Below are 26400 nucleotides of genomic sequence, written 5' to 3'. Positions count from 1 at the left end.
AATCGTAGATTCTCTATACGCAAGATACAAGTATATATTTTCATGTATTATAAAAAGAATTCAGAAATACATTTCTAAAAATATCCTTCCACTTGGCAAACTTAGAAATAATACGATAATATTTTTTATTTTCCGATTAACCGATTGTCGCAAGTCGTTTCATCGTTAGATGAGCTTTTCAGCTGTTAGAAAACATTTTTTTTTTATTCGAAATTTACTTCTTTTATTTTTATATAAGACTTTTATATAATCCAGAGATTATTTAGATAAATTTTTATATAATCTAGAGATTATTTAAAATATAAATAAGGAATGAAAAGCTTTAATCGATTACTCATTTAAAATGACGCTTGCTTTTATCGCAAAGTTCTTAATCCCTGGACATTATACATACGGTTACATCGAAGGGGGATCGACTGAGAGGAGACGAGGGGTGAACGAAACGATAAAAGCGTTTTATCTTGCATGTGCGATTACAATTCTTCCGCAGATTCGCGAAAGCGTATAAACGAAAGATATTCTCTCGCCAGACCGGAAACCGATAGCGCGGTAAACAAAGATGTGCCACGGTACTTCTGTCCCGCGATCCTCCGGCCGTTCCCACCCTCTGTGGAAACGCGCAGATTATTCTATTACACGTTACGTAAACACCGAGAGCACAAACGGACGACGCGAGTACCCCCAGAGCGGAATTCCCTCTCTCTCTCTCTCTCTCTCTCTCTCTCTCTCTTTCCCTCTCTTTCTGCAACCTCCGGTGCACGTTGCTGTTTACTCTGAAAATGCGTTATTGTTTCACCACGATAAAAAATTCAACGTTTGGATAATTACATCAGACCTGATCGATCGACAGGCGGGGAGAAGGGGGTTGAGAGGGAGAAGGAGAGAGCGGGAGTAAGAGAGAGAAGATGATGCCCCGAGCGACTTTTCACTGGGTTACTGACTTACTTAGTTGGCTCGTTTCTGTCGAACGCGACGTAAAAAAATATGAGAAAAGGAAGGGCGGATTTCGCGGTTTAACGATCGATCGATCGTTTCCAAGGCGGAGGTGTCTTGATTTTTTTTTTACTCCGTTTTAAAAATGTATACACGAAAGTGGAATAGTCGAGAGTATTCGTGTACTTTTCCTGGAATAATCTACTTTGGAAAATGCGTGGCCCTTTCTTCTCGCAAAGATTTAATGATAAAAAAATGGAGATGAAGCGTTTTAATATTTTCTCAAAATTCAAATTATAAATGTATCTTAATTTTCGTATTTTATTTCATTTCCCTATTTGATCCAAACGAGTTTATTTCTAATAGTGATGGCGATTTAAATAAAAAACGAGTCTCTCGTAATAAAAGAGCTAAAAACGTACATATTTTTGAACAATTAAAATTATATCTTGGGAGGAGAAGAGAATTGTTGAAAAAGTTGAGATGGCAATTATTTAAAATAACATATTTATATGTGCGTCTTGAAAAGCATAAATATTTAAGACGCTTTGGAGATACATAAGCTCTTGGACTCTTGAATCGACGAGTTTTTCAAAACTCATCCGTCGCGATCGAAGGATCCCGCTTGTCCATCCGCTCTCGCAGTTGGCTTCTCCTCGAAATACATTCTACTGCCTGTTTACATCCCGCGCGGATCAGCGAAAACGGAAAAATCCGAAGGGAAAGCGAGGAATCGCTCTACTTTTTGGTGGGGCCATCGGTGCGTGGCAGCTGCGATCCTTTCTCGAATCTCTTTCCTTTTCGCGTATTCCCTCCATTCTTCGGCGGACCGACAGGCCCGGTTTTCCCGGTAATCCCTTCGACGAAGAGAATGATCACGAGGGGTAGAAGAGGAGAGGGAGGGACCGATTCTCGCGCGCGCAGAAGCGGAAGAAACGAGGACGCGAGAGAGGAGGACCCCGCACTGTTTGCCTTTTATTAAACTCTTGTTAAACGCCGCCTTTCTCCGCACACACAATTGAATCGGCAAAACAGCGAAGATAATGCCCCTACCGTGCTCCGTATACGCCCGCAGGAGCCGCCAGGAAGGAGAGAAGGAGAGCAGGGTCGCAGGGGGAGGAAGAGAGAGAGAGAGGAAAGACTCACCGCAAACACCAATTCCTTGTACATCTTGAAATGGACACCGTGTAATCCGCCTCTTTATACAGCGACTGCGGGATCGCCCGGAATCCTTCGGGAAAGGATCGCTCTCGCGTAGCGATCCTCGGCGTGAAAGGCGCCCGAATCGGGCCGGTCGATCGAGTCCCTTCGAAAAGGCCCCGTGAAAATCATACGGCCCACCCTCCGCTCGACGGGCCTTCTCTAATGAAAATATTTGGATGTTTCCAACAAAATCGACATGAATCGAAACATCTACCAGCCTGGCTTTAAAGGGCTGCAAATCGGAGTCTCTTTCTCGATTATATCCTTCGATGAAGTCGCTTTCGACATTCCCTCGTAGAAATGAAAGACGTTTTAATCTATTATCATATCTATTACACGTTAAGGGAAATCTCGATAATTTCTTTAAAATAATTATTTAACATTTTTATTTTAAAAGAAATTTATATGTTTTGCCACTTTTATTCATAGCTATTTTTCCTCAGAAAATTCTATCCGATATTACGAGAGAGAAGACCCGGGAGTGTGCGCGCGAGTGTAACTGGATATTAACACTTCTCGTTTGTGAATCCACGCGATATCGATTAGAGGAAACAATAAATAAAAAAAATAATAAAAATCCATGCACATGTGTTTTCCCGCATCTCCCTCTATCCGCGTCGATTATTATTATCCGTAGCGCTTGTAACGGCCCGTTGCGTCACCGCTTCGCTCTGCTCTCGGGCTAGTATCAGTGACACGTTTGTTGAAAAAAACCCCAAAAAAAAACATTTTTAATCGCTGGCTTGAGATATTTCTCAACGCATCAGAGGTTACGCCGATAAAAATAACGACGATACAAACGCGATATCGCCTAGTCCGACATCCCTATCGTTATTTATTGTCGGAGCGTGATTAAATTCTTGAAAAGAAAAAGAGAGAGAGAGAGAACAGCGATTATTCGATTTGCGTACAAATATTCTCAATGTAATCGAGAATAATTCTATTCAGACAGAATCGGAAATTTAATTTCAAATAGCTTCTCTTACATTAAATCGAATTAGCTCCCTCGAGAAATGGTCGATTCTTCAGGAAAGCTTAATTATTTAATATTCATCCATGTTTCATTAATAAATTTGAAAATGTAGCTGTTTATCGTCATATGCGTGTATGCATGTATGCGTATAAATTAAATCTACGCATCTAGTATCCGCTTTTAGATCGTTGGAATTTTATTTTATAGTGCAGCATAAAAGAAAAAAGGAAAGAAAAACATGCGCACAAGTAATTTATAAACAATGTTTATTCTTGCACTGCGTTTTGTGAGCTCGCTTTTACAGAAACGGGGTAGTAAACCAGTTTTGATCGTTTACTCGTACTATCTCGTGCGTTTGTTTTTATTTCACACACGGCTGCATAATAACGTATAACGAGGTAAAACTAAGTACTTTTACAAAACGTAAAATGGAGCACGCGCTTTTTTTCTCTTCCCTTTTTTATGGCGCAGGAAAAGGGGATGGAGAGATTTTGCTTTAAGGCCATATGATAGGATCTTATACGCTTAATTTACACATATATCTCATTATATACATATTTCTTTTCTTTGTATACTTTCAATAGATATGACATTATACGATATGCTCGATATAGCGTATCCTTGACAGCTACAATTTACATTTGTTTGGTTCTTAGCGATAAAAATGAATTTTATTTCATTCTTTTCTTCTTCATCTCGCTCATTTATTACTTACATTGGCAATTCTTATAATTGACTAATAAATACAAAGGCGAAAGTAGAGATTATTGAATTCGATCTGCGTTCCTAAGTTTCACACAGTTGTGGAAGCTTGAAGCCAATAATTTATACCTAATTGCTAATCACTTTTCTCCACATTTCTAGATAGACTCCTTACACAAGAAATTAACACAAGAATTAATCTGAGAAATTCCTCTGATCGTCATCTTTTCTTCTACTTTATACGTAAGGAATTAATTAATTTCATGTGTGTGAATTATATTTACAACCTGATGATAGAAAAAAATGCGCATATACTAGATATTTTAAACTGATTAAAGAAATTTCAATAGAAGAAAGTTATGAAAAAGGAAAAATAATTGGAAAATTTCAATAATGCGCAACATTATATTCTGAAACCAATTTAAAAGAAATGAGTTTTTCGAAAAAAACTAAATGGCGATAATAAAATAACATTAATTGAAAATAATATTTTTCCATAGATATCAATTCTAATTAATTTTTATAATAAATAATATAAATATATATATTCTCTTATCTTTCTCTGTCTCTTTCTCTTTTATTTTATTTATGCAATTTAACACAGTTTCACTTTAAAATAAATCTTTGTTTTTACTTACATAACCGGTTAGAATAGTTAAATTTGGTTGGATTATTGATTATTTTTGGAGACATTTTTCTTTCTTTTCTTGAGTTACAATTTTTTTCAAAATTCTAAGTTTTTTCAGAGACATCTTATTTTTTTCTTTTCTTTTTTACAATTTTTTTTGAATTATATTTTGTATACATTTATGCTTTGTACAATGATGTTCTCTTTCTCTCTCTTTCTCAGTTCCGTATTATTTTCAGAAAATGTTTCTCTTCAAAATAAGCTCATGATAAGAGACGGATATGCGCGCTGATAGTTTATACCAGTTTATAGTTAGTATCATCAGGTGGTATGAAGAAACGCACAACATTATCTTATAGAAGACATAGATTCTATTATATATACATATATATATATATATATATATATATATATATATATATATATATGCATATAGCTGTTTCTTAAAACGATGATAATATCAGTAAAGACCAGTACTTTCTTTCGCCTCCTTCTTTTTACATATCGCGACTTATTCTATTTAGAAAAAGTGTAAAATCTAATTTGAGTCTACCTTTTTTAAAATTTTGTTTTTTGAGGCATCTCGCTTAAATGATTATTCGTCCACAGTTTTGCGTGGTCGTTAGACTTTCAGCCGAAAAATTCCTGTAAAATGTGCATTCATATATTTTTACGTTTCTTATTATTATATTAACAATTATTCGCCGTATTACGCGACATTAAATAGAAATTGGCACAGTTTCTTGGTAACTCTTGATATGTCACTGACATTAATGAAAAGTATACAGCCTCTAATATTAAAAGCTGAAGCTTCTATTCCTATATACAAAAAAAATCCCAATTGCTTCTGATATTAAAATGTAATAAATAATAGCAAGATTATTATTTATTACAGTTTAATATCAGAAGCGACTTACGCGCGCACCCAAACGTATTTCTAAGAAAAATGTAATGAACGGGATCAAGGGGATTCTTAGTGTTGCACTTGTTCGAAATCTGATGATCGATATTTTCTATATTCATGATTGACCGAAAAAAAAGGAGGAAAAAAAGGAACCAAAAATAAATAAATTATTATATAATCATTTCCAAGAAAAAGAGCTGGGACAATTGTGTCTATTTTCATTTTGTTATTGATAGAAATTATTAACAAGATAAGACACAATTATGACATTTGCACTTTTAATTTACTGTATTATTTGTCGAGTACTTATTCCTTTAGTCAGCGGACACGCGCAAACTTAGACACTAAGAGTTTAACTGCTATATTTTTGTAGATGAACATATGATATTATGTTCTACGTGATCTGATTAATGATTCAATAAGAGAATATACCGAAAAAATAGATATATATATGTATATATATACAAAATCTTGTAGAGCCGAAATTTGAATTGCACGGAAAACAACGATCGCGATATCGCACTTTGTATGAATATTTTTCGGGCTAAAATCGTTTAATCGATATTAGAAAAAAAAAACACGGATCAACATGGATTCATTAAAAAGCTACATGATAAATTGAGTGATTTGGTTCCTTGCACTCTTTAGTCAATGTTTGCGTTGATAATACGATATCGATATCATGCTTTCAATCGAGAAAAGAACCATTTGTTTCGACTTTTCAACCGTATTTCTTTGTATATTCCTACAATACTACTTTATATATTCTACTTTTATACTCTACACTCGACATACAATTTAGATGCAGTTCTCATCGACATGTTTCCCATCTTCTTTTTACCGCTCTTAAATTGCTCATAGCAATTCTTTAGTTTCCTTTTGCTCCTCCTGTATTTCTGTTAATATATTTTACGCTACAAGTATATACGGAGTGATTTGATAATCATAATATGTAAACTATCACGCATATCAGAATTTTATTTGGGCAATGTATGTTTCCCGATATGCGAGTAAATACAAATGAGTCAAGGCGTAAATGACTCTGCGTGCACATTACAACCCTAAGACAAATAATATATATCGCGCCCAATATATACTATAACGAAGGATATTTGAGCGTAACCTACGATTCAAGAGGTGTTCTTGGTGGTGTGTAGGACATTTCCATCGTGATCCCACCGCTGCTGCGCCGAAATCGTGACGGGATACCCGGGATATCGATGCTGTTGCGGGGCTTGCGTCTGCTGAGATGCCTCTCGACCCACTTTAGCATCGTGAGCACCGAATCCGTGCTGGGCAGACGTCTCTCTGCGGACGTGCGGACAATGTGCGACGACGTTACGCGGAAAGTTGCAGCCATACCTTTCAAGGTCTATGCAGAAAGAGAAAAATTCTCATGATAATCACAGAACGATAATGAATGTCGTTTTTAATTGAGAGATATTGAGAGATTTGTTGCTCGGGCAGAAATTAAAAAAAAAATCGCACCTTCATCGCATCTTCATCTGTAACATCATCTCCGGCATATATAATCCTGATACGTTCGCTCCAATCTAGACCAAATGCTGTACGTAGAATATAGATGGAAGCGCTGCCCTTGTTCCATTCGACCGGCGGTTTTGCCTCGATGGCGCAATGTGCGGCACAGGCTTTAAATCCAGCGGCCTCGATAAGTTTTTTAGCTTGTTCCACCATCCTGGGACGACTTTCCATCGGTGTCTCGCGATAGTGAAATGTGAGAAGCGCTCCTTTATTCTCGACCCAAGCACCGTCCCTGCAGAGCTTTAACAAGCAAACAGATAAATATAAAATAAATATATTTATCATCATAACTTCTTAATTATTTCACAAAAATCACGCGTGATTTTGTGCATGAATTTATTAAAAAAACAGATAATGTCATTATAACGATTTTATATAGCCATTACAGAGATTTCAATCAACAAAAAATATTTCAAGTATCACATTTATGTATATCTCATATATAACTTTTCATGTACCTGTTCCTGAAGCATCTGCATTAAACTGGCCACTTTGTCCTCCAATTCAGCCGGCATAGGATGAACGAATTTACTACCATCCGGATGTAAAATTTCCAATCCATGATTTCCGGCATACGTGATGCCGTCTATTCCGACCATCGATTTTACATTGTTCACGTTTCTGCCCGATATAATCGCGATATAAACGTCCGACATATTGGACAGCCTTTGCAAAACGTTTTTCGTTTCGAGTGGCAAGATCGCTAGGTCAGGATGAGTAGCGATGGGCGCTAGTGTACCGTCGTAATCCAGGAGGAGCGCTAACTTATGATTCTCACCGATGTACCTAGGGGACATGTAGTTGTCACTGGACGTTATCCGGCTTTCGTCATGAGTCAGGTAACATTCGCTCGCGCGGGCCCGCCGTCTTTCGAAAAAGCATTTTCTGGATCTCTTTCATATGCCCCAATAATGTAAGGATATTATAGAATCAATATCCCACATAGTGCAAGAGATGCAAGATTGTAATTCTTCGTCATTGCCATCATAGCGACGTATGTATATAAGCATAGCCATATTGTCGCCACGCCGCGACGTACCAAAACTCATGCTTAGCTTAAAAATATTACTTAGAAGCGTAATTGGTTCGTTTAGTACTATCTTAGTTTAGATTAGTACTATCTTAATGCAAATTTAAAAATAATCATATAATGCAGTAATTCTTAACTTTAGATAATAATTACTTTGATTCTTTTTTACTTTTGTAGATACTTGTATCATACCTTATATAGATATATCCCGTTTCATGCGCATGCGCTGGTCGGGCCCAGTCATGCACATCTCTTAACGCATCTAATACCTACTTGCTTAAGTAATCGTCGAAATCATCCATAGTCACGGGCTGCATTGTGGTAGCACCTACAGAATCACGTTCTTCGAGCGATCCCATCACCTGAAGGAAGGACTTCATCCAATAGTTGACATCATATATTCTTTCACGTCGACGTAAGTGATTCATTCTTAATGTACGTTCATCTTCGGGCATAGTAAGAGCTCTATGTAAAATTTTTAATTATTTTACTTAATTTTATTTTAATATTATTTTAATGTATATCTTAAAATGATTGATATTAGATTAGACGAGAAGTAAAATTTCGTAGACAGTTAATATTAACTGCACGGACAATTTTGTCAGATTAATTTTATTACAATGGACAATCATATACGTACCTGTGAATTACTTCCGCAGCTTCGTCAATCTCATAAGGATTGCAAATAAGAGCCTCGTGCATCATTTCGCCCGCACCGGCAAACGGCGATACTATCAGCACTCCTGGCGGTTGATTGATTTGACAGGCGACAAATTCTTTAGCAACTAAATTCATACCATCCCTGAGCGGTGTGACGAGAGCGACGGCGGCATCTCTGTAGAATGCGGCTAATTCATCTTGGCTCACGCAGCCGTAAATATAACGTATGGGCGACCAGTTGGGTGTTGTGAAGCGACCGTTTATACAACCGATCAATTGATCCATCTCGAGCTTCAGATCCTGATACTCGCGAACGTCGGTACGTGAAGGCACTGCGATTTGCAACATTGTTACCTGTGACATGATTGAATATCCTTGTTTAATACTTATTATAATTGTTTGTCTGATGTCTTAGATTAATTAATTTACGAAACAATTTGCATGCGCTACGCAAGTAAATGCATTTAAACAGACCTGTTCACGGTGCTCGGGATGTTTCTCGAGTAGCATCTCAAAGGCTTTCAATCTATGAACAAGACCTTTTGTATAATCTAATCGATCGACGCCGAGTACGATCTTTTGATTCGATTGCATGACTTTGTTGGCAGTCTCTGCCAACGAGACGAATCTGTCGAATGGAATGCCGATTGGCAGCGGCCTTACTCGTACCGTTCTGCCACCATGTTCGACTAGCAAATTCTTATGATCCACTCTGCAGCCAAGACACCTCTGACAGCAGTCCACAAAGTTCAAACAATAATCCTGAATGTGAAAACCCACCATGTCGCATCCTATACAAGTGAATTACGAATAAACGAATTACAAAAATTAGTTATTAGTTATTAAGACGAGTCCTTATCTAAGAAAATCCGAGAAAATATTAACAGAAACACTCACCAAGCATACCCTGCAGGATCTCGTCCGCCCATGGGAAGAGTCTAAAGATGTCCCATGGTGGGAAGGGTATGTGAAGAAAGAAACCTAATTTAAGTCTGAGATCCTTCTCATCAGCCGCTTGTCTAATCCAATTGGCGGCTAACATCAGATGGTAGTCATGAACCCATACCAACGGCGTGCCGTTGGATTGATTCTCTTGCTCCTTGTGAATTTGTTCCAAGGCATCGACCTGCAACGACAGATTCATTAAAAATTATTCACTTTTTTAGCTCTTAGTGTCTAATATATTCAACATTATATTATTTGCTTAATCCACATTTATATTTTGTTTCATATAATATAATATATATTTAATCCATATTTATATGATTTTGTTTCATATAATAAGGAGAAACCGATATTGCTCCAATTGATTCGATTAAGATAAAAATATGTTTCTCGAATCGCAAAACCACAAGCATCATCACAAGCATACAATCGTACCGTTTTAGCAGCAAATTCTTCGTTAACTGTAGAATACGCGCGCCAATGCTCCGCGATGAAGGTTGTCCGATCCGGCATAGAGTGAAAGAGCGGCCAGAAGGTTCCGTTGCAACATCCATTGTAATATGAATCGAAGATGCCAGCGTCAACGTGTACCGCAACAACCTGAAAATAAAGAGAGAACAATATTAATATTAATATTATAAAAAGAAAGAGCAATTTGAGAAGGCGATGAAATTACAATTCTTCCTCATTTTTTGCATTTTTGCGGTGCTTCTCGTTGTTATTACAATCATTAATTCAAATTGCAGCCACATAACATCGGTAGAATTTTCTGACACATTATATTTCATATTTAATAAAAGCAGTAATGTTTTTTAAATTTATAAGAGATTAATAATTATTAAAATTAATGCTGCAATGATTAAAGCATCATATCTCTCGTCATGTATAATATTTTGAATTAAATTATTACCAGTCATATATTCTAACTAATGACTGTAAAGCGAGCGGTTCAAGACTGGTCTTATTGTTTCGACAATTTTCTATGTAAAAACTAAAGACAGAGAGAAAGGTTTACACTGGATGACGAGATGTACAGCTTAAATCTACAAAATCACACTCGAATATTCGGGATGGATATTTCGAATGTCTGGAAAGGTACCACGAAAGGAAAAACCTTGGGTAAGATAGCGATAATAAAAAGTAGGAAAGGGAAGTGAAATAGATAAGACTGACGGATCGGAAGTGCGTAAGTCTGGAGTCTTTATTTGCACCCGATAGCGACCCCGCCTCCCTTTGTTAACACATCGCTTCTCGTTATCCCGTTATTTTGTTCGCGATACCGCCTCCTTTATTTCCGATCGAGTGTGAAAACAGGCCGCGCTACAAGAAAGCTCATTCTCTGTTTGACGCAAGCGGACAATCGACGAGCGATAAGATTTAATGCTTTTACAAACGATAGACACAACCAACATCGAACTGCCATTTGTTTTCTTTTCATGGATATCGCCGGTCCACATTAACTAAGAGAGGTCAGGGAAAGCTTCTCTTTTCCTCATCGTGTATATATGTATTCACAGCTGAATCTATCTCGTGCATTGTTATCGTTTCCTTCGAGAATCTTCGTCGTCGCGAAGTTGCTTAATCGCGTGATACGATAAAACGTATCAATTCCGCTGACGATTTCTTTCATCGAGCAGAATCGGGAGGAACCAAGCGATGACCTCGATGAATTTCAACTTCAAATGGATATCGCGACAAAGTCTCGGAATTGTTAATTAAAAGCAGTATTTTCGAATAATAAAATATATTATAAATTAAATTATAAATTAATATATTATAAATTAAATTAATTAAAAATTTAATTAAGAAATCGTTTTTTCCTGTTGATAGCTCTTCGCAGAAGTTGTCTCAAATCGCATTCGCATCGCAGAACGATCGATTGTCGATTGTTATTATCCGATAGTAATGCTAGAGAGATCAGAAACAAGAGACATATATGTACTAGGAAGAAGAAATAAAATGAAACAAAATGTAAACTTTTGATTCTTGGAAATAAATAATTCTTGGACGAAGGATTTTGCATACAATTAATTTAAGAAATTAATTTAAAGGACAATTTTAAATTTGTTTTTCATCTCATATATGTTATTTATATATTTAGAAGGGAAAAAAGAGGAGAATAAACCGCACAATCAGAGGTCGAATTTTTATGTGACATAAGAAAAAAATATGTTTTGCATCATTATTTCGTCCAATGGGCTATTTAGAAATCTAACGTAAACATTTTAATTACTCGTTATCGCGTGCACATTCCACGTGACATGATAGTCAGCTTTTCCCCCTTTTAATGTTGTTTTCCCCTTTGTTTTCTTCATGTTATGCGAATATATTATTGAACATTCCAGCCGCGATAGACAAAATAGAGCTGTTAAGAGGGGAACGAAAGACGTATACTGATGGAAGAAAAGTAAAAAATAAAAAGCAAAAATATCTAGAGATTTTTACAATTCAATTAAATAAGATTTATTAATTTTTCAGCGATATTTTGAGAATATATCGATTTGCAAAAAATGCAAAAATGCATTTTTGTATTTTTATAGTATATTTTTATCCGTATATTTTTTTTATTAAATGCTTTTTTATTCCAAGAAGTTCGTTGAATAATCCTTGAGCACTGGACGTAAATTACATGTCGCAGAACAATTTGTTGCATAAAATTTCTTTACTTGACGATAATTATCGCACCCTACGATGCAGCCTACGATTCCAATCATCGCGATTCCAATAGTCGTCGTCATTAATTAAACAATATTGTAGGCTATCAGACATTGTTATCGGCGATATTAAAAAGTTCTCGTCTGCGCAAGATTCACGTGATCCCCATTGCGATGTCCGCGTGGGCGTAATACGTTAATCCGTGCTTAATCGTTGTCGATAGCTTTAATCACGTCGCCGATAGCGCCAAAGACTTAGCAAAAGTCATCATCTGGGGATGATAGAGACGTAACGGGGGTTCCAATGCGTCACGCAACGATAACCCTACGCGATTCACGACCCCGCGACACGAATATCCGTGACATCAGATCACAGCCATCAACATTTTGGATTCATTCATTTCGACCAACCTTTGGATCCATTGGAAGAATAATCTGTTACAAAACATTTTTTCCCCGAAAGTAGGAAACAATAAGCTGTAGATAACAAATATATTTTACACATTAAAATTCCTGGCTTCCCTTGCAAATCTCATCGTTCCAAAATTAAGTTAAAATTTTTATACGTTTTTCTTTCAATTTAAAAAATGACAAATGATTTTATTCTGCAAGTGTGCAACTAATCTTTAAGTTTCTGTCGTTTCTATATTCGCGTTGATATTTTTCCTAATAAAAGTTTTCATGATGTTATATTATTTTACTCTTGGGGATGAAATAATTTATGATAATCAATAAAGTAGATAATATATTAACAGCTTTACAAAATACATTTTTTTCCCGAAAGCAGGAAACAATCAATCATAAATAACAAATATATTTTACAAATTAAAATTCCTGGCTTCCCTTGCGAATCCCATCGTTCCAAAATTAAATCAAAATTTTTATACATTTCTCTTTCAATTTTAAAAATGACGAATGATTTTATTCTGCAAATGTGCAACTAATCTTTAAGTTTCTGTCGTTTCTTTATTCGCGCTTATATTTTTCCTAGTAAAAGTTTTCATAATGTTATATTATTTTAATCTGTCTTGAGATAAAATAATTTATGATAATCAATAAAGTAGATAATGTATTATTATGTTAGAAGCTGTATATTACTCTGCATGTGGAAAGAGAATAAAATAATCATTTATCAGTAAGCATAATAGTCATATTGCTTTTGCCGGAAAATATGTGATATCGTCGTGAAAACAATCTATAAATAAGCTGTTTTTAACTGTCACCGAACTTTTTAACGACGAGAGGGTAGGCAAAGGCCATCTCCGAATTGATTTGTTGCACTAATTATTTTCCTCAATCATGCCAGCAATTCTCGTGTTTATGCTGCTCCGACAATTTATTGTTTTTATAAACAATTGCTGAGCGATTAATTTTTGATGATCGATTAAACAGATATATAAATATATTCTTTGAGTATCGATCGAGAATAACATTGATAGTTAGCATTGCAAATAAAAGATAAAAAAAAAGAGATTAAATCGACACATTACTTGACGGAAAAGAATCACACTAGAATTTTCAACATGTTTGACGACGGAATATTACAGGTCGGTCGAGGAGGGGAATGGTTTTCTTCGCTACGTGATATATTGTGAATGCCAAGGTGAGTGAAACGTAATGTAAGTGGCGATAATGATAAGACTTCACCTTCAGATATGGCTAATTTGAGTTAAAAAAATTTTCTCGCTTCTCTCGTTTGAATGAAATTCAATGAAACAAAATGCATTTGATTCAAAAATATTTGGATATGTAAAAAAATATGACCACATGTATTTTTATAGAATCAGTTTAAATGCTTTTAGAGAAGAAGTTAGATTTTAATGTTTTAAATTCTTCAGAAATTTCGACATGGAGACATAAGCCTAATAATATAATTTTAAGATTTCAATTTTTTTTTTCTCTTAAAACGCACATCCACTTATGTCAAGTGCAGAGAAAGAAGTTTGTATCAAAATTAAAAATATACCAGTGGTTTTTTCTACATACAAACGAAAAATCGATCGCTATTAACACTGAGAGTTGACTCACCTTTCGAGATAATAAACCGGCGGTAGGTGTGCGATCGTTGGGATCGGATTCGGGGATCGGTTCGTTCGGATTTTCCATGTGCATTCCCGGCCATCCAACCCAGATTCCATTTCCACTTATGACAACCGGCGCTACCGCAGTTACTAGACCACCAGCGCTATGAAAAAGAAGAGTTTATGAGAAAAAAAAAATATATATATATGCTATACATAAAAAATCAAAGATAAAAATGTGAAAAAATATCCAAAAGTGGAGAGGCAGACAAAAATACTTTTAAAATACTTTTTTATCAAAATAGATTATAAAAAAGCTTTACGCTATAGAATTTAAAATCAAATGTTATCGGTTCCTGTCTTGTGTTAAAAAATTGCGTCATCTCAATGTGTGTGAGAGTGCGATATTATTTACTATTTAGATGAATCTCTCTATTTGATTTTGCATAAATTAGCTGCGTCATAATTGCGTCTTGGCAAGAGCTATAAAAATATAATATACCGCTAGTTTGTTAACAATAAATATTCATTCTCTTTAAAATGACGTAAAGTTTCAGTTATACCTAATTATATTTTACATCGATTTTCCTCGATGTTTCATAATGATAAAAATGGAAAATAGCCTGATTAAAATATATTATTAAACTGAGAGATTCGCGTGAATTTTTGCAAGAACGTTGTAATTACCGTTGTAATTAGTTAATTATACATTTAATAATCCAACACACGCTGTCAGAAGTGACATTGAGTATAATGATATTAACTCGTTTATGTAATATACAATCGCGTCATTACTTATGTCCGTCTCGTACTGATCACTAAGAGATTTCTTAAAATGTGCATCCAGCGCGTAAATTCATGACGACGTCTTGAAATTACTCCAGAATTACTTCCTTCAAGAAATTACTTCAATTTATCGCGATTATTTTTCTCGAGAGAAAGTCAAATCAAATTAATAAAAAAATTCAAAGATGAAAGAAGACTGAGTGTCTGAGAAATCCTATAGAGAGATCGTACACTATACTTATTTACAATTATTTGTATGTATATTATTTGTATTTCCATCGCTGGAAAATATCGCGTCAACATTTTCCTACATCAAAGATAGCAATCTGATGTTTGACTTCAAGTCGTGACTCCAAGTTCTCTGGTATAAATGAATACGATGTTTACAAACCTCGCGACGATGCTGTTTCTTATCGCGATCGATATTTTTCCATTTGTTGAGTGAGTATAATTATTGTTTCTACATTTCATCTACGCGATTATACAGGGAGAAATTTATTACGTCGATTTATACATGTGCATCTTGTACATGATCTACTTAAAAAATATTAAACTTAAATAATTATTTGAAAAATAACTATTATGGTCATTTTGAGATTTATCAAATCGAACGTAAAATTTCAATATGATTGTCTGCATTTATTATTTTCATTTTTTTTGTGGCGCGTAATTTTTTTTATATCCCTGAATATTTTATATCAATCTCGTTAATCGTTTTATAGCATATCACATCGAGCGATATGCTAGAGAAAAAAAAAGAAGATTATATAATAGATAAGAACGAGTCTCTATATTCAATGTACGCGCGTGTACGATAATATAATCCGCGCAATCAAATATATTGATATGTCTTTTATCAAATTTAACCGGTTCTCGCACATTATCGGCTCGGAATAATCGGTAATTGGTCATTCGTATCAATAAATATTTTTTTCATGATTCGGCGTGAATTTCTCGTGCGCGAAGACGATAACGTAAGTGTCCAGGAGCACGACACGTGACACGGTAGACACGAGGTAGACACGTGCGATTATGCGACTGGTATGCAATTCACTGGTCGCTTCGAAAAAAATTCACGATAATTATACTTATCAAACTACTTTGTATTTAATTGGTTATCATTCCGTGCCAAGAATATTTTATTTCGTCGTTTTGTGGAATTCGAAGGTTAAATATTTAAATATTTAAGAAATGCATCAGAAATAATGTCGGAAGAAATATTATATCGTTATCATTCGTGAAATAATAGAACAAACGTCAAATTGTCACTTTTTTACAAAATTGAAAAATTTTAAATTGAAAAAAATTTATATGAAAGAATGCTGCAAATAATACAAAGTGCCACTTATCAAATAATTTGCTAATTAATCTCCTTGAAATAAAATTATATTTTTTTAAATATTTATAAAAAATTGAAAATATTTCTTCTCATGATACGGAGATATATTTAATTGAATATCGTAAAAAAAATAATTAGAGACCAAACAGCGATTGATTAATCGTGTTTATCAAAGTTTTGTACTATTATATTTCTTTCATTTTGATGTCAACGTGAGTAAAGAACAAATAAGATATTACATTACTCTTCCAACTAATCGACTCGTATCAAGAATACATAAATTTCGCGTGATATTTTGTAAGACCATTAACATTTGTATTTTACGCAAACGCGATTAGATTACGTTCGTAAAAAGAAATTATTTTGAATATGATTAAGAGAAAGAAAGAGAAAGATATGTACTTTTACGAATAGTGCTCGTCAATTTTTTTTTCTCTTGTTCTCTTATCAATTCAATTAATTATCTCAATCGTTACCGCACTAATCATCTATGAGCATTTTTTTGCGACACTCGTTGTATTTCTCAATCGTTGGTTTTGACGAATGCAAATTAATGATCGATAGTGACTCTTACGTTGACAAATGCAAACAGTGCTAGAGCTAATATTCGAGATCATATTATCAAATATTTGCGAATATAAAGATAATCACAAACCTAATTCATTCTCCAGATATGAGTTTTAAACGAACTTCGTTGCTCATTACATTATCACTTCCGTTACATCATTGATCTGTTATTGTTAACTGTGTCCTCGTATATGTGCCACGTGTTTATTTTTTGATGACGCATTTTTTTCGAAATAACTGGTCTTTTTAATACACGTATCGTATCCTTTTTTTATTCGACATGTGCATTTATTTGGATCTGCATAACTTCTTATTATCTTTTATTTCACGACTCTAATCATCCTCAAAGACATTTAAATATAATCGAGATTTTTCAATTACTGACATGAGTTCTACTACACAGAAAAAAAATGTATACTGTATTCAAGTAAATATTATTTATTTTAAGTATATCATAAGTTTGTATATCCGCAAATATATTATAAGTTCACCACAAGCATTAAATTTAATTGAATATATTCTGAATTTTAGTAAGTGCAGTATTTTAGTCAAGAATATTAAATTAAAACAAAAATTTGCTTACTACAAGTTTGATTTTTCTTTGATACAATTTTACAATATTCTTGAAGAGAAAATAATTTCTTTTTTTGAGTACATGATAATGAGATTTTCTAACACTTGTGATGAGTATATTTTAAGATCATTATCAAGAATATATTCTTTACTGAAGAAAACTATTACTTAAAAAAAAATAAATTGAGTAATCGTTTTTCTTGGTAGTAGAATGATATTTTTCTCTGTCTATGACCGCTGTATATACAAAATACAAGCAAGCAAAGTCGTCTCTATGACAAATATCCTGTTAACAGAGTATGATTTCTCGAAAAATGTGATTGTAGATATAACGACTGTGATGTAACTTTATATAATAATCGTGCTCAATCTATCATGTTTGTTATCTCGAAATATGTAAAAATATAAAATGAAAAGCGAAATGCAAAACAATATGAATATCAACACGGTATCAATTTTAAATATTGCAAATGGCATATTACGATTGTGTCATTCGATTGTAAATACACGAATAACAAAAAACTCGTGCGAGAGAGCACACAGTTTACTTGAATATTACAAAAGGGCAATGCAATATATGATAAAAAACACATCTTTAGATAGTATCAAAGTGTAAAATTAATACAAGAATGGTGTAAAAATTCCTTGTTGTAAATATACATATAATTAGTGTACGTGTCGATTACATATATTTAGTTATATTTAGAATGTAAATGAGAAGATATAATCAGATGTAATCAGTGCAAAGAATATCAATAGTCACACTTAAAGCGCTACAAAAATATTGACAAACGTCATCGATTACAAGTGACAAGAAAATAAGATTTCTTTTTTAATGTATCATCCACATATACATAATCTAGTATGTTTATACATCGTCTAGTACGATAAATAATATCTATTCTTGATATAAGATAATAGATATATATTTCTTTATCATTAAAGCGAGTCACACTAACCTGGCCTTACGTTCCAGCTGACCGGTTAATTCGTTCCTCTTTAGCACAAACGGCAACCTGTTGCTCACGACGATCATGCTCCCGTTGGAGGTGAAGCTACCCGGTTCTATAGACATGATCGATGCGGTGAGTTTACGGAAAGCGTGGGGAAGGAAAGAGAAGAAAGGTGACAGTGTCAATCAGTAGCGTTCTTGTTCACGGAACGCCGTGTGTCACGTGCAATCACGCGCATACAGACTCGCAGCGAAAGATGTCTCTTTTATTTTCTCGTTCTCTCGCAGCTTCTCTATCTCTCTCTCTCTCTCTTTCTCTCGCTCTCTGTATCTCTTCCTCTGATAGAAATCGCTCGCGATCGCCTCGTGCTACGCTTTTCGCTCGACTTCTTCGGCGTTACTGCCGCTCTTGGCCGGGGCCCATGTTCCCTGATCGAGGGTTCGATAGAGAAAAAATGTGGCGAGCGGAGCGAGCGGGTGGCGAGTGGCTTGCGTCGCGTTGCGTGGCCGAGACGACACTGAGGGAACGCGTTAACGCCGCGCTTTATTCTTCTTAGCCGGCGCAACCATTTGGTCCAAAGTGCATTCCCTATAACCGTATCAATCGCGGGGGCCGCGACCTTTCGGCCACCCGCGCCGACCGCCCTCTCGACCGTCGTCGTCGTCCTCGTCGTCGTCGTCCCTTCTCCGATCGCGTCATCGCTTCTCCGATAGAATAACGAGATTGTCGTGACGTTGCCGTCATCCCCATTCGGATGCAACGCGATGTAAACACACTCCCTTCCCGCCCCGCGCGATATCTCGCGATATCGCTCGCTCTCTCTCCCGCGATTACGTCTCCCGCCGAGGCCGGATTTCGACGATCGACCTCGATGACGAGCTGCCGAATGATTGTCGGACAGGTGACACCGCTCGAGACGCGTGATCGATCACCGACCGCGGATACCGATTGACTACCAACGACGCGCGTTCTCTACCTCGAGTGGCCGATCAGCTGACCTTCTTTCGCGCGCGACATCTGCGCCATGCCACGATTTTGACAGATCGTCAAAACGGATTTACAGAGATCGCCCTGTATCGATGCCACGATCGATTTCACTCATAATCGAGGATGCTTTATTTATTTTTGGGACATGGAAATTAAATTATTATAGATGATTACGCACGATTCTTTCATCTGCCGATTAAATATTTTTGTCCCGTTAATTACTCGACTTATCATCAACTCTGCTGGGGTTTCTTCAAAATAAGATCTCAGATATTTCAGATAAAGGATTAATATAATATATCTTATCGAAGAACCTGGTCTTGAAAAGATAAGTATTAAAAATATCGCGATTCATATCACTTTACTCGAAATCGAAAATAACGTCATTTTAAAGTTAAGAATTAAATCTCACTTTTGTATATAAAAGTGTATAAATGTAATAGCTTTATACGAGAGAAGACCGATCGCTATTTTCGCGACAAAAGCCTAGGAGAAAAGTCTAGGCGATGAGTCATTTGCTCAACGCGTCTGGTTAAAAAGTAATAACGACTGCAAGTACGTTCGAAAAATTCTTATCATCACGCTGCGAACGCGTGTTTCATCGCCGTCATCGACTCGAGACACGCTCACGGCAAGCCAAAGAAAATTGGCACGCGTCGCGCACGCGGTAGATGCGTTTTAGTCTACGCGGAAGTAGATGTTTACCGCTCAGCTGGATTATATGACGTGTGGGCAAAGAGAGAGAGAGGGAGGGAGATAGATACGGAAAAAGAGAAAATATAAAAACATGTTCTTTCGCCCTCAAAATATTGCAACGAGTGAAAAATGACGTCGTGCGTCACGCGAATTTTTACACGATATGCATCGAGCAGCCAATGGATGAATTATATCGAAATGCGAACGATGATTTTAAATAGACATTAGCGTGTATAAGGAAACAATAACTTTCGAAATATGCATTTCGATTTAACCGCCAGTTTTTTTTAAAATATGAGTGTCTTAATAAATATAAATATAAAGTCTGGCGTACGTATTTTAAGCACGTGTAATTTTCTTTTTTACTGTTTGATGCATATTAAAACTATTCGCGTAACTCGAATATTATTCCGTGTGCTCTTTCGATTGAATATAAGATTGCACGTCGATATTTGTTGTGATAGTTAATAGCAGTCTGTCTTTTTTTTAGTTTTGTGAACTTTCGTTTATTTCCATGCATCATGTTTATCAATGAAAAGATATCTTTTGTGAATTTAATGGTCTTTTTCAATGGTTCTTATCAATGAAAATCGCAAAAATTAATGTTGTAAATATAACTAGATTAGATCTTATCGTCCTCGGAAAGATTTTAATCACGTTTGTCTTCTTATCTTTGTAAAGGATCTAAAATATGATCTAAGATCATAAATTGATAATACAATGCATTCAATTGAAACCAATCAAAGGATTTTAATGGGATTAGTGTTGAATATCAGTTTTATTTAGATTCCCAGCTTCCGTTATCTAATATTTATGCTTTATATATATATATATATATATATATATATATATAATTTTTATCTATATATATATTTTTCAAGATTTTACGTTTCTTCTAAATAGAATTTATTATTTGCTATGCATTCGATTGCTATGCGATCGCTATGCTCATCTCTGTCTTATTGTTAGTTCGATATCGTTTTGAGTGTAATTAGTCTATATGTTTGTATTAATCTCTATGTATTGGTCTATAAAGAAATCTATCTTATATAGATAAGCATTGGACATTGGAATGCACAATAGAAACAACATGACCCTTCAACCGTGCGGTAAAAGACTATAAATGCTAAGAAATGTGATAAGTACTCGAGAATATCTTGAAACATTAAAAGATTATAACTGCCACAATACTGACGATTTCTAGTTTCTACCAAAAATAGAGAAAAAATATTTCAAGTACATACACATGAGAGAATATTGTTGCAAAACTCGAATCAAGTTGAACTATAATATTTACTTAGAAATCTTAGAATTTTCTCAGACAATTTTTGTTATTCATATCATTACATACTTGTTATTCATTGTTGCTTAATCACCGATCGCAATTGCAAGTTGTTACGTATGTTCTTGAATATAAATAATTTGATTCGTCTAAAAAAAATTCATAAACAAAGACATATATATATATATATATATATATATATATATATATATATAAAAGCAAAAGAAAACGTGCCAAGATAACGAAACAAGAACTAGTATGATGATGTGTAACTTCAGAGACACCCGAAGCATTTTTATTTGAGTCTCTCTATATTAATCCTTAACCGGGGGAGGGGAAAACTTGCTAATAAGTTTGTAGTTTTTTATGCACTATGCCTTACAATAATGGAGTCTTTGTTGCAATTATTTTCGAGCATTGCAAAGAAAAAAAATTTATATCGAGAAAAAAAAACGGATTAACAATATATTCCGAGAAATTAAGGATTCAATCTCTATCTATAATATATTTAAGTTAATTATGTACGAATATAACAAAAAAAAGATGATTTTATATATATACTCCTGAACAAAATTAACACATAATTTTTTTTCACTTTTTTTTTAAAGCTGATATTTAAATTTTAACAAAAAATTTTAAAGGAAAAGTGAACAAAAATTATATAGTTAATTTTGTCCAGGAATATATACATGACTTTATGTATGACTTTATATAATAATACTTTATATAAATTTACTTTATATAAATATAATAATATTATGAAATAAATATACATATATCGAAAAGGATAGATATAGAGATACAAATATCAAAATATAGATATATAAGAAAATATTTCTTCGTGTCACTTATGACAAAATTTTTGACAGCAGACCCAACACGTGCTTTGCGCGCTTATGTGTTGCAGGCGCCCTCTATTGTAGCACTTTAAAATTGGCGAGATGAATTGGTTTGATGCGTCATTAGATCGCGAAAGATGAGCGCATTCTATTTGGATATCGGTTATGTATAAATTAAGATCTTTCGTAATCGAGATCGGAAATAGCTGCCAAAATAAGAGTACGAGTACATTCGACGAACTTCGGCTCGAGGACGAGCGCGAAAAATTAATAGCTATATATATTTATATATTTATATTTATATTGACGTTCGCGATTCAATCGATTGCTCATCGAATTTCATTCGATCAAAATTAAATTTTCTATATAATAATACGAGCTGTCTAGATTTTTCCTTCATCTTCCCGAAACATATTTATTCAATATTTATTTATTTCAAACTTGCATATAAAACATTTAAGGCGGCCAATAAAAGCGCGGCAAAGATCAAATTTATGAATGAAACGAAAAAGGTCAAGATTGCGTCATTCGAAAAAGCACAGACAAAATTAATCGATAATATATATAAGTACACAGGAATATATCTGACTTTAGGGATCATTCGTGCATGCATTTATACAGATATTAAAACGACGATCGATATATTGACGAGAAATCGCGTCAATTCGAAAGTCGCTCTCGACAACAATCGATTCGCGCCATTTTTGCTCATATTTTCATAAGCAAATTATACGTTAGAGTCAATGTCATTTAAATTTGACTGATTCTAAACTATAGGTACGCGATTTAAAATCGCACCCTGTATACAATCGCGACGAGTTTATCAACTTCTCGTGCAACAGACAGAGAGAGAAATTATCATCGCGATTCCAACCCGTTTATAACAAATTTATAACATTCCATTTATAACAAATAAACGAAGGTATTATCCTGCGACGTGTCTATTGCATCGAAATGCAAACTCGCCGATATCGTTGGGTTCAAATTCCTGGTTATACAAGAGCGGTTTAAAAATAGAGAGGACTTGCCGGCTTTCATTCAAACATTGTAGCGCGCGACTGCATCCCCCTTTAATTTCACCCCTTTTTCACGAGCAAAAAGGGCGCGAAAAAAACGCGATCACGCACGTATGCGTGTGATCGCGTTTTTTTATTAACCTACTGACTAATCGAGCGATTGTCATACAAGGGAACAAGTCGACAAGTGACAGGTCGACCTGGGACACCCACCTCAACGCTCGACTGTCGTCCTTTAATTCCTCTCGTATGACAGCGCGTAAAACGTACGCGTCTTGTCGTTATTCAGCGCGTTTCCGAATGGACGAGATGCGGGTCTCGAGTTTTCAATCCTCCTCAATACGAGCACTGTGCATGTCCCACCGTGTATACCGGCGAGTGATGACGACGGCGATGACGACGACGGCGACAGCGGCGGCGTTAATCAGTATCCTCACGAGAAGCACGTACTCTCAAGAAGGTAACGCGACTTATAACTGGTGCCCTCCTTCGAGAAATTTCCAAGCGAGCGAAGCCAGCCGAGCCGACTGCTGACCCGGCGCGGCCTGTCAACTGTCAAGATGATCGACGAAAATCCCTGGGCGCTCGCGGGGAGCAAAAATGTCACCAGAACACACCAGAATCCCCGCCTCGTTCCGCGATTGGCGGAAAGTTTGGCGGCAACGTCGGGCGCCTCGTTCGACCAATCGCAAGCGGGGCCGGGATTTCTTCACTCGGATTGGTCGATCGAGTCGAGTGACAGCCTTCGTATATGAAGCTCGGCGGCTTATGTCCACCATGCGCCTGCGTTGTATATTTATCCGGGTTGACGAGAATACTCTCGATCTCGATGGCCGTAAGCCTCGTCTTTCCGCGTAGAAAGAAAAAATCACGTATGGGGATCGCGAATATAAATAAACTGGCCGCGCAAATTTGCGGTTTTCCGCAGAGTTTCGTCGGATACAACGCGCGTCCCGTTGCGATCGCACGTCACGAGCTCGTCCGAGCGGTAAATCGCAGCAGAGACTCCCGCGCGTGGATCCAGTAAGAAATGGCCGCCGTTTTGAGGAGAAAATTTCGAGCGGTGCCTCGCACGCTCGCCGGCAACGGGAATCTACCGCTGCTCGCGGTCGCAAGGTAAGCGCAAGCGTTCATCGTCCGCGCTTGTCAACGCGAACGATTGACGGGAAACGCTGGAGCTCGGCATCGGCTCGTCAGATTACGTGTGTATTCGTCGTAGATCTCTAACAAGGTCATCGGAACGGGGAGACATTAGCGAGGGATGGATAAGCAAGCTCCTGGTGAGGAAGATCGAGCCCACGAAGGAGTCGCACTCGCGAATGCTCTCCGACAAGGAGGTCATTTACGCGCTGCACACCCACAACATTCGTCCCGATTCGATTGACAAATATTTGGCAAATTAGTGAGTCGACATTTTTGTGACCTTGTCCGAGTTGTACGTAATAGTTCGTTGACCTACATGTAACCCGATGAAGCGGAATTAATCCTCGGAATTATCTTGAGCCATCGTGATATCCTCCCCTTATCGCTATCGCTGTAATTTATTGGCAATTATGATCTTTGAAATCTATTTAGATATCTTTGTGTATTTGTATATTGCAAAGCTCTTTGTTGTATCTCGAGACTTAATTTTTATTACACACAGTGCTAATGTATTCTATGTATAATTGATATCAGAATGGCTAAAATACTTTTTGTTTTGTGACTTCTATTCTTGGATTTAGTACAAGCACTAAAGGTATCTCTCTTTATATCAATTGCTATTGATTATTATTATTTTTGTTAATCTTTAAGCAAACCTGATCCAAACTTAACAAGTGTTATTTCATTTTTTTTCTATATCATTGTACAGCGAGGAAAATGTCAATCTTATACATTCAAAAAAATCTGAACTGAACTGTGAATTAGTTGGTTCGTGGACAGTGGAAGTGGGAGATTTGGATCAGGCCTTACACTTGTGGCAATACACGGGTGGATACGAACGCATAGACCATGCACAGGCCGTGCTTTCTCAAGATGAGGTACATAATATTACGTCAGCTTAATATATAAAATTGCCAGATCTATACAATAATGATTATTCATAAATTTTCTCTAGTCTTATCAACGACTGCTTAGGGAACGAGGAAATTACTTGAGATCTCGCCATTTGCAATATCTATTGGCATTCAGTTTTTGGCCACCGTTGGTAAAACGAAAAGGCTCCAACAAATATGAAATACGCAGTTATAGCTTAAAACCAGGTACAATGATAGAATGGGGAAACAATTGGGCAAAAGCTATTAATTATAGACGCAACAATGATGAGCCATTCGCTGGTTATTTTTCACAAATTGGTAGACTGTACAATGTTCACCATATTTGGTGTAAGTAAAGTTCTGTTTGTATTCGTTATTTTTACACACCTTGCTTGTTCGTCCTCATACATATCGAATAATATCTATTCTCGTTTTTTTAGGTTACAAGGATCTTCAATCGCGTAAAGAAACGCGCGAGAGCGCGTGGAGATCACCCGGTTGGGACGAATGTGTCGCTTACACCGTACCCTTAATAAGGGAAATGCATTCGCGCATATTAAGTCCAACTTCGTTTTCGCCTACGAAATAAGGCTTCACATGTATGAACGCAAATGCATTTGTATATTTACCGGTTATTTCTTATATATAAATATATATGCATTGTAATATTGTAAAAACATTTGTTACATGTATACACGCTGTAGATTTAAATGGTGTATAAACTGTACGCGCAATGTATGAGAAGAACTAATTTCTGTTGTATTACAACTGGCAGGATGTAGTTTGTTACTATTTCATGTTATGCGTTACAGCAAGAGCATTTGTTTATATACGTCATGTTTTTATCAATGTCAGTTGAAGCACAACATGTAAATGTATAAACGAATATAAAGAAATGAGAGAGCTTTATACTTTTGCATTTTTCCTTCATCTATAATTTATGTCTCACTGAAAAATAATATAACATAGTTTAATTTCATTTGCAACTTGTTTACGTATTTTTCTATATCTGTGCATTACATTTGGTGCATATCGTAAATAAAAATTCGGACCATACAATACGGTCGTGCAGAAAGATGGTATGCTTGTGAATGTATTGCATTAATCAAGTGTATATAAACTATTTAAATTATTAAGATCGAATCTAAT

At 35.7% G+C, this 26400-nt stretch overlaps 2 protein-coding genes across 6 annotated transcripts; one reads left to right on the top strand and one right to left on the bottom strand.

Moving 5' to 3' along the window:
* Positions 1-4853: 4853 nt before the first annotated feature.
* Positions 4854-23622, bottom strand: LOC105254291 (alpha,alpha-trehalose-phosphate synthase [UDP-forming]). Of its 5 annotated transcripts, XM_025408294.1 has the most exons (12): positions 23447-23622; positions 18420-18525; positions 14203-14359; positions 9956-10120; positions 9473-9701; positions 9050-9366; positions 8556-8929; positions 8189-8380; positions 7344-7680; positions 6832-7125; positions 6471-6715; positions 4854-5084 (listed from the first exon to the last, which is right to left on the bottom strand). In XM_025408294.1, the coding sequence occupies exons 2-12, from the start codon at positions 18494-18496 to the stop codon at positions 5027-5029; spliced, it is 2445 nt and encodes an 814-aa protein (XP_025264079.1). In that variant the 5' UTR covers positions 18497-18525; positions 23447-23622; the 3' UTR covers positions 4854-5026. The 5 variants fall into 5 exon arrangements, with proteins under 5 accessions (XP_025264079.1, XP_025264076.1, XP_011261152.1 ...); XM_025408291.1 differs by lacking the exon at positions 23447-23622 and having other exon boundaries at positions 18420-18971; XM_011262850.3 differs by lacking the exon at positions 23447-23622 and having other exon boundaries at positions 7344-7671; positions 18420-18964.
* Positions 23623-24023: 401 nt separating this feature from the next.
* Positions 24024-26162, top strand: LOC105254290 (protein NipSnap). The gene is made up of 5 exons (XM_011262849.3): positions 24024-24349; positions 24453-24635; positions 25086-25254; positions 25332-25599; positions 25692-26162. Exons 1-5 carry the CDS (start codon positions 24264-24266, stop codon positions 25838-25840), a joined length of 855 nt encoding a protein of 284 aa, XP_011261151.1. The 5' UTR covers positions 24024-24263; the 3' UTR covers positions 25841-26162.
* The last annotated feature ends 238 nt before the right edge of the window (positions 26163-26400 follow it).

The sequence above is a fragment of the Camponotus floridanus genome, unplaced genomic scaffold (assembly GCF_003227725.1).
Source record: "Camponotus floridanus strain SB8 unplaced genomic scaffold, Cflo_v7.5 scaffold1, whole genome shotgun sequence".
Taxonomy (NCBI): Eukaryota; Metazoa; Arthropoda; class Insecta; order Hymenoptera; family Formicidae; genus Camponotus; species Camponotus floridanus.
This window is presented reverse-complemented; position numbering and strand designations above follow the sequence as displayed.